Source organism: Gallinula chloropus (genome assembly GCF_964237585.1).
Source record: "Gallinula chloropus genome assembly, chromosome: 19".
Taxonomy (NCBI): Eukaryota; Metazoa; Chordata; class Aves; order Gruiformes; family Rallidae; genus Gallinula; species Gallinula chloropus.
Genome location: NC_140104.1, coordinates 1,990,643 through 2,005,889, shown reverse-complemented (window position 1 = coordinate 2,005,889; position 15,247 = coordinate 1,990,643). Strand labels below are relative to the sequence as shown.

Genomic DNA, 15,247 nt, shown 5'->3' with positions numbered 1-15,247 from the left:
AATCTTTTGGAAAAGATTTTATCTTTTTGGTTGTTAAATAAATATCATCCTGCACCCATACAAAAACTAGATGCCAATTAATTTTCTAGAAATGGATTCTCTTGGCATTAGCTGTACCTCAGAATTGAGGTGAGGATTGAATAATAAACTGGTGAAATGATCAACTGATTCTTTTATGTAGTAAACTCTTTTAAAATTACTATTTATAGTTGTACCACTGCAAAGCCTGGAACTGAGTTTCAGAAGGGAAAGGTATGCTGATGCTAAGTGTGCATGGCATGGGTATTTCTTACAGAAACACATTTTGAAACAAATGCTGTGTTTTTATAGTGTTGTGCAACTCTGTAGAGTCACATCATCAACAAAAGTGCTGACCAGCAGCACCATGAAAATAAGTGCTTATCTTGATGAAGATAAGTCAAAAAGTATGTTCCTATATAGCACTAAAATAGACAATTCCACAGAACCATTGCTTGACACTCTGCAAATATTATGCACACTGATCTGCATCCAAGCCTGAAACCCCAGGCTTGGCATTACTTGCAATCACTAATGCTTCATCTGTTAAAGTTCCCTTAGTTTGTTTTGGTTTTTTTCAATCAGGAAGTGTCTGATTTGTCACATGGGCAACAAAGTGAATTGCTAAAAGATCACATCTCTGTGGTGTGTAGGATATTTACATTTTTCTTCTGTTAATCCAATGATAGATTCTGAAATTCTTTCCCTCTTTATCCTCTACTGACCAATATTTGTCATCTCATCTGTATGATGAGAGGTGTTTGGGTTAGCCAGCTGTAACTCAGGAGTAGGAAGGAGGCAGGATGATTTGGAGATGTAAAGCTATATATTCATCTTTGTCTGTCTGCCTAAAACAAGGACATCAGCTGCCCAGTGCTCTAGGTTTGTATTGTAGAATTCCAAGCAGCAGAGCTTAGAGCATTTAGCAAAGTGATTTATATACATCTTAAATTCCTTGTTTCAGGAGGCTGCTCAATTTTAAAAGCATCATTTAGACATATTGATGGGTACCAGGTTTTCTCCAGTGATTCAGAATGAAATTCTCTGTGCTGAAACACCTGACTGAGTTTAGATTTGAAATAGCTTCTTGTGTTTCTTTTTTGCATCTAACTCAAAACTATATGGCTTTGTTTTCTTAAGTTTGCTTGAGGGTTTTGGCTGTTTTCTCCTGGAAAAAGGCATCAGATGGTGGTTTCTCACTACTTGATTTAAATGTTTTTTTCAGGGACTGTGACCTCACCTTGCTGAAGCCACTTTGGCAGCTTTTCACCCATATGGAAAACAACTTATGTCATGACATGACCAAGCCTAGTATTCTCCTTCCTCTTCACCGTGCACTTGCAGAACTCTTCTTTGTTACAGAAAACAGAGTTACTGTAAGCAGTTTCTGTATTTTTATCCTCTTCCCCAGTGGTGGGAATGATAAACTAAATGTGATTTTCCTTTATCTTGGCAAAACTCATCAGAGCTTTGGAACCATTAAACACTTCAGAAGGATAACAAGATAACTTCTCTTTTGGAGGCTGGTAGCAGATTCTAATGGAGGGGCATGCTGTTGCTCCAGCCATTGTGGGGCCTTAAGTAATAGCCATGACTCTTCCTTGTGCAATTAAGGCAGTAGGCCCTAAAGCCTCTTTATTCTTGGAGGAATGCTGATTTAATAATTAATTTGAAGGTATCTGAATGTGGTTTTGCATGAGTTATTTTTGAACATTACATACGAACTGTTCATAACAAACTGATTTCTGTGGTCACAAACCGTGTCCAGCAGAGTCCTGTTTGTAGTTCTGGTACCTCTGGTACTTGGGGGCTGCTGTAATGATCAGTGCTTTAATGTTAATTAGTAGGATGGCATCTCTGGTAGAATCACTGGTGTTCACTGTGTGCTTTCTGGCTGCAGGAGCTTGGATCTCTACAGGAGTATTTGCTTGCCTTAAATACTGAAGATCATCTTCATCGCTGCACAGCACAGGTAACAAGACTCCCCAACCCCAGAGATGTGTGTGCTTGTGATATTTCTTGGGCAGACAGGGGTAATAACAAGTAATTTCTGATTGCCCAGGGAAGTTTTATGAAGCAGATACAGGTGTATGTGGGCTTCACAGCACTGTGACAGGCCTCTGATGTTTGTGAGAGCTATGCACAAATGCTCTTCTGCTTTAACAGCCAGGTGATGTGCCACAAGCTGGCTGTTGGGTGTGACCAGGTCTATCTGTTTCACTGAGCTGACCTCTCAAGTCCCCAAACATGGAAACAGGGAAGGGAATTGATCTTTCAGCAGTTGTCTTGCTGAAATTACCTGGGTGCCCCATTATAGCTGCACTGCCAGGAGTAGAAACAGGATGGTTAGTTACTGATTCCTATTGTACTTCATACAAGGATTTATTTAGAGTTTTGGACTGGGGAGAATCTCTGACATGACTTTATTTTTCTTTCTATCTTCTAGGCCCTGAAAAACATTGCTGCTATCAGTCTTGCCATTAACTATCCCAACAAATCAACAAGTTTCTGGAATGTTTAATACTGGCTCAGGCCGGAGTGCATGGGATAGAGTAGTTTGTCCATAGGAACCTTGGAACAAACATCTTAATTCCATTCAGGAAAAGTTCCTTCAGCTTCAGTGTATGAGCACTCTGCAGCCTGCCTTCCTTCCTTCCACCTTGATGTAGAATTTGTAAAAGTAAAAGCCCACTTCAATGACAAAGTACATCTTGAAGTAACTCATGCGTCGCCTACAGTTATTATGCACATATTGTAGCATGTTAGAGTAAACAGAACAATGGTTTTTTTTATTCAGGGGAGGTAAATGAAAGAAGGTAGCTGAAGTATGAGAATGGAAGGTCCCATGTTGGTATCATCTGCTCCCAAGGAAACTTGATTCATGGAATGTGACAGCTTTGAAAATATCACTGACCTCAGAGTGATGCCGTCAGCAGCATCTGTGTAACTGAAGTGAAATAGGAAAACCAGAATCTGGTGGGCTGATGCAGAAGCAGTCCATGCTTGAATCCTCTTGTGTTTGCTTTTGCTTTTGAAGGCTGCTACCCAAGGAAAAGAACTTTAATTCTTACTAAACTACAGGTTGTAAAACAAATTCTGGGTGACCTGCATAGCATTTAAAGGATTCCAATTTCAGAGCATCCTTGTGCAAGAGATTAATGTTTCTCCTGTTCTCTGATTCAGTCAGCTGGGTTATCTATTCTTCTCTTAATTTATGTCCAATGTGTTATTCTAAATAATCCACTATTCTATTGCAGAGAGCAAAGGCTGGCCTCCATTCTATCTGTGCAATATGAGCTGGGGAGCTGCTGTGGCGGGGGGGGTTGGACCCCATGAGCTCTCCAGGTCCTTTCTGACCCCTATGATTCTGATTCTATGATTCACAAAGCAGTGTTTCTATGAGGAACTAAGGAACTTCCACGTTTCTTGAAGATCCCATCTTTATAGGAAATTATTCACAAGGCTTTTCTTCCTTTTAATTATTTCAGCACTAGTGGCTGAGGAGATCACTCTTGGCCATGTTGGGAACCCGGACTCTCTGCACTCAGGGTGGGGGTCAACGATCAATCCAGTCTTACCTTACAAAGCAATAACTGCATTACTCTTAGTAAACATGGAATGAATTGCAGACCTTCTGTGCTGAAATAAATTGGCGTTCTTCCTGCTCAACTACACTGGTGATTCCCTTCCCAGAGAGTTAAAAAGAAAGTAGAAGGGTTCAGGGGTGTGTTTTATATACCTATACAGTCTGTGGAGCTGATCTTGTCCAGTAGGAATTCAGAGAACTTTTTCTACCAACTATACTCTTCCCTTCCCTTCCTCACCTCAACAAAACACAAAAGGCAACCAAAAGCTTCAGTAGTAACTAAAGGCAAGTTGTGTAAAGGCAGTGGCTCTGCAGAAGGAACATGCTTATTCACCTTGCAGCTCCAAAAGTGGAGCGGTGCCTGAGCAGCAGCGTGCATGGGGCCACTGCTTTGGGGATGGCCTCTGAATAGATGTTCTTCTTGGCTGGGGCTGGAATTTTAAGGGTGATCCAATCTACCTCTGAGAGGGAACACACAGTAATACATCCCCCCCTTTTTATTTTTTTTTTTTTGAATGGCCTCTGGTGCTGTAGTTAAAGGTGTTTTGGCCTCTGTTGAGCCAGGTGAGTGCAAAGTGAATTCTTCTTCAGGGGAAGAGGTTGAATCAGAAGGTGATTATTCTGCCTGGAAGACAACTGAAGACCAAGAAGCAGGATGCTGAAGCAATTGCCTGAGGAATGGAGTGGTCATCTTTGCAAATGAGAGTGCCAGAATTCAGGGAAAGCATACTGTTTATCAGAGACTGAGAGGAGGCAGATGCTGCTCTGAAAGCCCTCCTTGAGTGAAGGTTAAAGCCCTCCTTCCATCCAGAGTGAGATCATGATGGGAAGGGAATTATCAAAGTTGTGGCATGTCTGTAATGCCTGGATCAGTTTGTTCCCACATCAGAGCAGCATACTTGGGTTGACAGTCTCACTGCAGGGCTGTCTCAGAGATCCCTGAGGAACCAACTGTTTCACACTTCCTAACAGCACGAACACGTTCTGGGAATGGGGAGCTGCTCCACCAAACCCAGACATTCTGTAGGGAGTCGTGTCCATGGGACAGGTGAGCATCTCACAGTTGCTCTTCTTGAGCAGCAGAACTTTCTGTTCACCACCTCAGTGTGAAGTCATGGCTGAGCAGTGGAGGATACACAACAGGCTGATGTGGAGGCATATGCAGCGTGCTGCTGAGAGCTGCCTTGTACACTCAAAGAAGGCTTCTTTCTTTCTTCAGGGATGAAGACTGTAAATACACCATTCATAGAAGCTGTCACTTTCCCCCCCCTGTTGGGTTGTCCTTTTGCTTTCTGTGTGAAGACATGATGCCTGGAGCATCTCCCCTGTGAGGAAAGGCTGAGCGAGCTGGGGCTGTTCAGCCTGGAGAGAAGAAGACTAAGGGGGGACCTGATTAATGTTTATCAGTATCTGAAGGATGGGATGCAGGGGGAATGGGCAGCCCCTTCTCAGTGTCTGTGGGGACAGGACAAGGGGCAATGGCTGCAAGTTGGAGCAGAGGAAGAACTTTTCCCCAGTGAGGGTGAGGGAGCCCTGGGACAGGCTGCCCAGGGGGTGTGGAGTCTCCATCTCTGGAGAGATTCCAGCCCCGTCTGGACGCCGCCCTGTGCAATATGAGCTGGGGAGCTGCTTTGGCAGGGGGTTGGACCCCAGGAGCTCTCCAGGTCCCTTCCAACCCCTGGGATTCTGTGATTCTATGAGGATGCAAGTATGACATAGGAGTGACCAGTGTTCCTCACTAGCTTAACTTACTCTACCAGCAGTAACTGGCCTCAGTCATCCTGCCCTGAGGGGACTGTCTGGGAGCAGCGTCCACTAAATGTAATTTCCACCCACTAGATGGAACTGAAGGGCTGTGACCTGAGCTGACACTGAATCTGTTGCTGCCTTACAACTCAATCATTCATTACAGATTTTTTAAGAGACAAGAAACGCTGATTTTATTATTTTTAATAATTTTTTTTCTTCTGGTAGTTTTAAGGAAAGAGGAAGATAATACCAGTAATGAATATTCATAATCAGTCATGTTTTGCAAGTCCTGCAGCAGGTCCAAGTGGATGCAGATGATACTATTGAATAATATAAAACTGTCTGGGAAGCAGGTATGCTGATAAAAATGTGCCTAATATTAAACACACACACACACAAGTTATCCTGCCTGAATCACCTATGTTTAAAACAAACCATACTGTTCCTAATGATACATCTGACTTCCTTTCATTAAACACTCAAAGAGTTTTCTAATTTCTTTTCTTACGGGTTTACTACTCTGCAATTTTTATCAGTTGTTTAAACTATATCAGACCTTTAGATTTATTCCACTTCAGTTCAACATGTAAAAAGAAAGCTACAGCTGTGGGTAAAAATATGCAAAATGAAGATAAATATATTGTAAAAATTCTATAAAAACAAAAACCTACAAGGCTGTCTCTGTGGTTTTGTTTCCTTTTCTCCTCACTGAATGTGCAATGCTTGGGTTTACAGTAAGATCTAGGGTTTTCCTTCCCTATCTTCACTGTCAGTGCCTGTCAGTAAGCATGCTTTTCCTTGGCTGGTCAGTATTTCTCTGATACTTGTCTAATATTTTACCAAACTGGGCCATATATGTTCTACTGGGCTCATTTCTTAAATTCCAGCCCTGCTGCTTCCCTTCCTAACCCCAGGTTTCCCATGGATGCCCATTGCTTTCAGTTCATCTGCAAGGGCCCCACATGGTGTCTCATGTAAAGCTGAGCTTTGCCTTTGTACCTCTTGTTTCTAATTGGCAGTGATTTATCAGTGAAGGGGCTTGTACCTACCTCATCCCTATACCTAGCTCAGAAGCTGCTTTACCTTTGTTTTGGCAGGAGGAAAGGCGTGCTCAGTGAAGTGTGAGGCAGCCCATGTCTTTCTCTATTTACCCAAAGCTGGCAGTGGTTTCCACTGGTTCCACGTGCTCAGAGAATGGTATTCAGGGGTGATTTTATGAAATACAAACAAATAGCATGAACTTGGAGGTTGGGGGGGAGTGGGGACTGTTCCCTGAGCCAGCCAGGTCTGTGGTTTCAGCCTCAAGGTGTTTGGTTTAATCCACTGTTCAGTGTAGCAGGGGTCCCAGGCACTGCAATGTCACAGTCACAAACGTAATTAATGCTAATTAAAACTAATTTTCTTTCTAAGAGATCACAGTGAGGCTGGAAGCTAACTCAGTGAGTGAGCTCTGAACCTGTTTGTAGGAGAGGACTCTGCTATGGCTGAAGCAGACCTGCCCAAAGTCCTGATTTTTCCCAGCCCAGCTCAGCTGAGGGTCTTCAGGGGCTCTTGGACCTTTGCAAACCTTAGGGCAAGACTTGCCCTTTTCTACCCTTTTTCTACCCTCTTCTACCACTGTGAAGCCTGAGTGACCATCTCCAAATCTCTGCCTGTGCCCTGCTAGGAAACCTGGGCCTGCTGAAGCAGTACAAGGCCCAGTAATCTGATCTGGAACTTTCCCTTTCTAACGATGAACGGGACTTCTTGCAGCCAGGAGTGAGTGGCCCTGGGCATCTGCTGGGGAAGCCACCAGCAGAAGCACCATACCCTGTTTTCATGGGGGACAACCCTCACAACCACAGGAGCCTGTCTAAAGCTTGACCTGGTCTGTAGGGAAAGCCAGAGGCTGTTGGAAAACAGATTAATATCTGTAAAGAGGGTGCTTTTCAACACTTGGCCAGGGCAGCTGTGGGAGGTCAGAGTGGATAATAGCTGGAACGAAGAATGTGCCTTGGTAAAGTGGCCCAGGAAAACAGGAACTGTGCTAGGCTTTGTCCAGGGAACCAGCAGTCTGGCCCACCTCTGGATTTAAAGAACTCCATTCCCAGACAAGTGAATAAGAGAGAAATCCACTGTGAATAGGGAAGGAATTGAGTAAGAGGTGAAGGAAGTGAGATTAAAGCTCATTCTTTCCATGACCGTCAGGTCTAATTTAATCAGGTCTGTTCTGCAACAACCTTTCCTGAGTTATACCTCAGAAAGCAGAAACAATAAAAAGCTGGTACCCAGCTCAAAGCCAGGCTGCAGCGTGGTGGTGGGACTCATAAATGGGTTTGTGATGTGAGGAGGACTACTGAAAAAGACCTCCAAACCCCTGAAACATCAGCAAGCATTCCTGATGAAGAGCTGGCAGTGTCAGGCAGTGTTGTAGCAGTCTTCAGCATTTAGAATTTGTTCTTTTCATAGACAGAGGCTGAGAGTGTCTGGAGTTTGGGAACACAGGAAAAGAAGTGGAGAAAGGATGACCAGCCTGTCTTGGAAACAGGGTCTTTCAACCACAGTGCAGGGCTGCTGGCTGGGGACTTTCTCCTACTGATCTTATGAACCATCTGTGGTTCTTGGATGGTGTTTGCTTCCTTTGGGGGTGTTGGTAAAGTCGGTGCTGAACACCACAGTGTATTACTCCTTCATGCCAAGTGTCTGACATGCAGAATTCCTTTATCTCCTTGTAATGAGTCACTTCCCTTTAACAGCCTCTGCAGAGCTGGGCTGGGGAGCTCAGCTCCCACCTCACTGCCTTCCAGGCACCTGGAAGCCTCAACCACCTGTAATTTCCAGGAACCAACAATGCTCCTTATTGGACCCCGAGGAGCTGCTGCTCTGCTCGTCCAGTGCCGCTGCTGCCTCATGGGGACCGTGGCCAAACACCAGACGATGGGACCAGAGGTGATGCACAGCCTGGTTTGGTAATTAGTTTATTTAATTACATACCCCCTGTGTCTCTAGCCAGACCCAGTAAGTCCCTCAGCCTACAGGACAGTTGTCTCTGTGCTGAGGGGCAGCTGCTGCGTGTGTCTGTGGCGGGGCTGTAGGGGTACAGGTTGTAGCGTGGTTACTGCCGTGGGTTGGTGGAGCTCAGTCTGTGTTTCTGGGTGACAGATCCCACGTTAATGCCCAGGAAATCACAGGAAAAGCTTCCCCTCACGACTTTAGACTTTCTAGTCAGGAAGGGCATCCCGTGCAGGTGGTTCTTCCCTGCAGTAAGGTGTCTCCTATGGTGTCACACTTCAACTCAGGTCTGTGGCTAAACATTCATCGTGGCTCCAGTTCATCACCATGCTTATCTTAAATTAAATGTGGCACTGAGGTGGAACCTTAAGTACCTCTAGTTACGCTTTTAGAGGTTGGCTTTGAAATGGTTTTGTTGCCTTGGAGCCTGGACAGACCCCACCATTGATATGAAGTTCACAAACTCTGACAAACTCCTGCACCCAGCAAAATCTGCAAAGGCAGAAAATCACAGAACCCCAGTCTGGATGGGACCCCAGAGCCCCCCCAGTCCCACCTGCCATCAACAGGGACACCTCCCCACCAGCCCAGGGTGCCCCAAACCCCATCCAACCCGGCCTTGACACCTGCCAGGGATCCCAGGGCAGCCCCAGCTTCTCTGGGCACCTTGTGCCAGGGCCTCCCCCCTCCTCAGGAAGGATTTCTGCCCCCCAGCCCCTCTCCATCCCCCTCCTGCAGCTGAAGGCTGTTCCCCTGGGCCTGGCCCTCCCTGCCCTGGGCACCAGCTTTCCTGGAGATAAAAAGATGAATTACTGAGTTGAGAAGTGTTGAGTCAGGAGACCTTTCATCTCGTGGGCTTCCTTGAGAGTAAGTCATGTCTGCCTGCCATTCCCTTCTCCTATACATACACCACCCCCAGGAAACTCATTAATCAAAAGTATCAATGGTTTCATAGGTATCCCCCACACCCCCCTTGGGTTTATTGAGCTTTTTACTCCCCTCCAATTGTATCTTTGTAAATTTTTTGGAATGTTTTTGTTCCTTCATACTCCTGGGTGTTCATATTTAAAGAGAAAAGGGTGTTTCATCCTCTGGGGTCGATTTTTGAGCACGCTGCTGGATTTGAAACACCATTGCTTTGCCTTCACTAATTGTCCTTCTTGTGTTGCTCTGGAAAATGACATTTCCCTCCGCTCCTTCTGCAGTCTCAGAGAACACCCACCCCAACACGTTTGATCTTCTGGCACCTCATTTTTCTGCAGAAAGATGTCTCAGCTTCTTCAAAGCTGATGGCAGCTGGGAGGGTGTGCTTTATTCCTCACTGCCTTCCCCAATGCCAGCTCAGTGCTGTGGCTTCTGGCTTTGCCTTCGGGGGAGGGAGGCGAACCTCCTGCAGAGGCAGGGCCTGGGGCAGCTGGAAACGGGCTGCTGTATTTCCCAGAAGCTCAGGTGCTCTGCAAGAGTAAAGCAAATCCCTCCTGGATTCTTGCACTAATAATGCTTAAAGCCAGCAGTGCCTCCTGCTGAGTGGTCACGGCTTTCCTTTAATTAAGTCTGCACAGAGGTGAGGTGGGATCAGGGGGCGAGGAGGGTGAGCTGATGCTCAGCAGGTGCTGCTGGTGCTTGTTGAGCACCCAACAGGAATGGGGAGACACAGCTCCGGGGGTCGTTTCCCAGCCAAAGGGGGTTTTCGAAAGGCAGGAGAAAGATCCCTCCAGTGCCTGGGGGGTTGTTTTCCCTGCAGTGCCTGTTCGTGCCCCTGGGCGGGCAGGGGGGCTGCGGGGGCTGCCGCCGGCTCCGGGCTGAGCGGCTGCGGCTGGGAGGGGGGTTCCCGCTGCAGAAACTCACACGGCTGCTCGCCGGCTCCTCGCCTCAAGCGCATCCCCAGCCCGGCACCCGAGCGCTGGGGCTCAGCGGCTGGGAACAGCACGTCCCGTGGCGGGGAGCGGGAAGCGCCTGTTCCCGGAGCGGCGACAGGCGCCACATACGGGCCCCGGCGGGCGGCCGCCCCCGCAGCGGCTGCCCCGGCGCGGCCCGCGGGCTGCCGGCTCCGCCAGGCTGCGGCGGGCGCTGCCGGCGCGGGGCAGCCAGAGCCCTGCCGGGGCTGCGGGGCTCCGAGCGGGGCTCCTCAGCTGGAGCCGCGCCGGTGGCTGTGGCTGTGGCTGTGGCTGAAAGCAGCTCCGCAGCTTTGCCCGGCTGCAGCCCACACCGGTGCTGCTGCTGCTGCTGCTGCTGGGACAGCGCTGCCTGTGCCGGGTGCCTTCTATTCCGGAGCAGGAGGACTTTGCTTTCCCTGCGGGAAAGACCTGCTCTTGATTAACCCCAGAAATCAGCCCGCTTCTCCTCTCCGTGCCCTGGGGTGCTGCACCCTGTGTGGCAGCGCTGGCCTTACCTGGGCTCGTGTTGGGCTTGTTCCCGTCCTCGGCCGTGGCTCTCAGTGCCTGCCCACCTGCTTTATTGCCCCAGGGCGTGCAGACAGGGACAGGGCAGGCTGAGGATGCCCGCAAACTGTCGTCTGCCTGAGGCAGCCTTTGGCTTTTTGACCTTTAAAACTTTTCCTCCTTTGGGGATTTCAGAAAGCAGCACAGCTCCGCTGTGTGCAGTGAGACTTCAGCCCAGCTGGAGCTAAGGGAGACCAGAGGGGGTGGTCCCTCTGCTCACACAGGTGTAAGCTGTGGGTGACTGTCTGAAGTCACCTTCTGGCTTCTGATTTTTATGCCCAGGGGAAGGATGCAGATCCCTGCTGCACCCATTAAGCTGGCTGTGGTTTCCCTTTCTGTTCCCACCACGTTCCTGTGGTTGCCCAAGTAGCATCTTCTCCTGGTGCAAAGAGCCACTGTGCTCCGGGAAGTCCTCTGGATCCCAGGGGAAGGTCTCTCTCCAAGCTAGCCTGGAAACAGGAAATCTGCTTGCCAGCAAAGTCTGGGCTCCTCTTACCCTGGGCTGCCACGAGCTGCAGGCACATGCTTGGGGTGCTGAGTGGCCTTATGCAGAGTCAGGCAGTTCTCAGTGGCTTTAATCACAAACTAGTCCTTTGGTAGGTCTTGGGTAAGTCAAAATAGACAGCGGCAGCTCTGCACCAGCCCGTGAGCAGTTCAGGTCAGTATTCAGGAGCCCTCAGCTGTTACAAAGCCCAACCTGAGTGTGAATCTCTGGGCAAAGGCCGGGGTTTGTGTTCCCCTGCCTGCCCCTCCCCTGCACCCCAGCAGCAAGCTGCTGGCTCCCCAAATCCTGCTCTGCCCTCTCCTCTGTGCCGCTCAGCCCTTGGATCTCTGCTGGTGGCACAGCTGCCCTCCTGCCACATCCACACAGCACAGGAGCCTGAGCTGGGGCCCCGCTTCTGCAAGGGCTGGAGGCACAGGGGCTCAGCTGTGTCTGGCTGTTGCTTGTGGCTTGGCTTTGGGTGCTGCTCTAGGGGTGTTCTGAGCAGCAGGACCCAGCAGGAGCGTTTTGCCTCCCCTACTGCAGGTGCCTGGGACAGGGGCTGGGGAGACTGGAGGGCAGCGTCCAGCCAAAGCTCAAAGGCACAGGCAGGGCGCTGAAAATCCCCACCCAGACTTTGGGTCCCGGCAAGCATCAGCCCCAGGCTGCGAATGGTGATGCTGGAAGAGCAGCGTGAGCAGAGCAGGGGATCCCCGAATAAACCATTCCCTGGGGGAGGGGGGCTGCCTGCTGCAGGGCCGGGGGCGGCCCCGAGGGCCACCACCCGGAGTCCCACCCCGGCTCAGGCCCCGGGGATGCTGGAGGCAGCAGGTCTGCGCTCCACGCGTTCCCTGTCCTGCTTTTCCAGCCGCCGTTTCCTGCGGCTGCGGCGGCAGCCCCAGCACCTTCCCAGGGAGCCCTGCCAGCTCATAAACCGCTTCTAATCTCTAAAGAAGGTCCTTTGTGCAGCCTTTTGTCAACAGGGCTTGTCCCATTGCTATAGCTACGGCCCCTTTGCTGCCGGACACACCTGTTTGTTTTTCCAGCTCCTTTCTGTTGCCATCAGATTTCTCTGCCACCGAAACAAAACTACTGAGCGCAGCCCTGCCCCTGTCCTGCGGCCCCGAAGCCCTTCCCAGTTAAGGAAACTCTTTGCTCCCAGGGCCCCTGGCATGGCCTCGTGTTTCAGCCTTTTACCCGTTCGCTGAGCCCGGGCTGGGAGCAGTGGGGTTTGCAGCACAGTCCCTGGTGAAGCTGATGCCTTGGGAAGGACGGGGATGGTGATGTCCCCACAGCCTGACAGAGGGGATTGTGCAGCTAGAGCCTGGGGTTCTCTTGCTGGATGCCTTTCCATCCCCTGTGTCTGAACTCCTGAAGAACTGGTGCTTTGGGTGCCTTCGACACCTGCTCAGGCAGCCCCACGTGCCCTGGCTGCAGCATGGTATGGAGCGAGGGTTTGTTCCCCCCTCTCAAACACCCTGTCCCTGGGCTGTCCCCAGCACCCAGAGCCTTCACAGGGGGTTGTGTCACCCTTTAGGGACATGAAAAAACCCCCAACGTGTGTGCCAGCTTCGTGAGCTGTGGCTGCTGTGTGCCCAGAGCAAAACACCAGCCGTGGAGATGATCTGGGGGAATTTCCCTTCATTTCCCAACCTCCCTCTGCAGGAGGCATCTCATTCAGGATGGCCACTCCTGCTGGGTCTCGCAGCCATTTCCATGCGCAAAGACCTTATCTCGATCTTTACTGGGGCACTCTGACCACAAGGATCCTGCTTTTCTCTCCTCCTGTTTCCTTTCTTCCCCCTGCCAGCTGCAGCTCGGGGTTGTCCCTGGCGCTGGGGCCCTGGGACCCGCCGGGTCGGCACAGCCCTGCTGCTGCTGGTATTTACTGTCCCTGCTCCAGCCCCGAACTTCGGCGGGGCTGAGTCACGCTCTCCTGGCTGACTCACCGCTGCGCTGATCCACAAGGAACCTCCGGAGCCAGGCAGAGAAACCCAACCCCCTGGCTGCGAGGTTTCATCCCGCAGTGCCTGAGCTCCAGCCCATTCCGCTGCCACCCATAGTGATGCTGAAAAGGAGAGGGGAGAAGCCTGGGACACACACAGCCCCGAATGGACGTGAAGGTGGGATGGTCCCAGTGACAAGGATGCGCTGAGCACAAGCAGGATGTGATTTTACTTTGGCCACACGCTGGCAATGACATGACAATTCACCTGAACGTTCTATTTGCTGCTCTTTAATGTGGTGGAAAGGGAAAAAAAAGGGGGGGAAAAGCCCTAAATGATCTTTGTAAAAGGAGGCTGGGTTTAGTGACACCGTTGGGGTCTCACACTACCCTGGCCCAGGGTGTCTGCCGACCCCCAGCACTGGATTGCACCTGGAGCAGCTTCCCTGGCCATCAACCGAGCCACCCCCCACGATGCCAGCTCCGTGCAGCCCGTGCGAGGGCTTGTAGCACATCTGGAGCAAGGCACATCTGGGCAGCTGCTCCAGGAGGGATGGAGCAACGCTGGGGGGGGTGTAAGCAGGAGAGACAGGGGGACCAGCTGGGGTTGTTCAGCGTTGCTCTGGCTCTCCCATCACCAGCCAAACCCCACCAAGCTGCCTTTGGGTGGCAAAGCAGCGTTTCAGGAGCAGTGAGTCGGGCTCAGCTGCTGCGGGGGGGCTGCAGGGAGTGTGGCTGCCGCCCTGCCCCACGCTGGGGTTCATCTTTTAGGGAAAACATCCACTTTTGATATTTAAGCTTTCCAGCAATGGAAAATTCACAGCAGCTGCGGGCTGGGCAGCCAGGCGCTAATTGGCGGAACTTGTCGAGAAAGCATCCCTCCAGCTCTTTTCCACTGGAAAATCCAAAAGCTTCTTCCAACTGTTGATTTCTCATAAAAAAAACCCACAAAAAACCTCAAGCAAAACACTCTGGGCTGGGGACCAGGGGTGAGGGAAGATCTTGACAATGTTGGAGCAGCCCTTTTCACTCCGTGGGGACAAATATTTACATTTTATTCATTTTCAAGTTACTCTTGTTTGGGAATCATTTGTTTTATATTGCACCCTGTTACCACGCTTAGAAAAAAAATCACAAAGCAAAACAAAGTGGGTTTGCAGAGTTCTGGCCAAAGCAGAGATACTTTTTTTCTCTCCTTTTTTATTTTTCCTCCTAATTTTCCCTGGGAATGTTGACATTTTGGAGCCTTTTTCCAGCTTGGAAAGTTCAGAGCGAGATCTCATCCCTGTCTGTCCAACTGGATCATAGAATAATAATTCCTGAAGGGTTAATAAATCTTTCAATAATGTTGTAATGAATCCTCAGCGTCCATCAGGCATTTGCATCGCCTGGTTCCTGGGACCAGAGCCATCTGTGATGCTTCCTCCTGCCGTGCTCCAACCCACCCAGAGCATCTGCTGCTCCCATCGGTGGCATTGCTCTGGTTTAGTAAATCAATTAGAGATCATCAGTAAACGAGAGCTGCAGGTAGCACCTGCAGGTCTTCCAAACAGCATTTGAAAAGCAAAATCTTTCCCTATTATAAACCCAGCTCTGGCTGCATTTCCCCCCTTGGCGGATGCTGTAACGTCCTTTGGGGTGTGTGAACCTCTGTAGTTCCCTGCACTGGAGAGTGCAGGAGTGATTTGGGTAATTAGGAGGATGACAGCTAGCAGGGCCAGGCAGGGCTGTGTGGCTGTGTCCCTGCCCACCATGGGAATACGCTTCCCCTTTCACATGGAGCGACAGATGAGAGGGGAGGGATGGGAGAGGTGTGGGGAGGGATGGGAGAGGTATGGGAGAGGTGTGGGGAGGGATGGGAGAGGTGTGGGCTGTGGGCTCAGGAACAGCTCTTGGTCATCCACATGGTTTGATGCCTTGGCACGGGGTTTTCAGTCAGTGGTGGGTTTGGGGTCCACTGCAGTGACTGTCCCTGTGACCCTTCTGTGGGTCACAGCAGGGCTGTGCTTTGCATCCCAAAATCTGTGGTGCCAGCC

At 50.1% G+C, this 15,247-nt stretch overlaps 1 protein-coding gene across 1 annotated transcript in view; it reads left to right on the top strand.

The window, feature by feature from the left end:
• The window catches only part of ZZEF1 (zinc finger ZZ-type and EF-hand domain containing 1), a gene marked incomplete at its 5' end in the record, with an annotated part of 53,934 nt that extends 50,282 nt beyond the window's left edge, over positions 1-3,652 (top strand). The window contains 3 exons of the mRNA XM_084272850.1: positions 1,244-1,394; positions 1,919-1,990; positions 2,465-3,652. Coding sequence (XP_084128976.1) covers positions 1,244-1,394; positions 1,919-1,990; positions 2,465-2,539 — 298 coding nt within the window. The 3' untranslated portion in view covers positions 2,540-3,652. The remainder of the gene's footprint in view (positions 1-1,243; positions 1,395-1,918; positions 1,991-2,464) is intronic.
• Between the last annotated feature and the right edge of the window lie 11,595 nt (positions 3,653-15,247).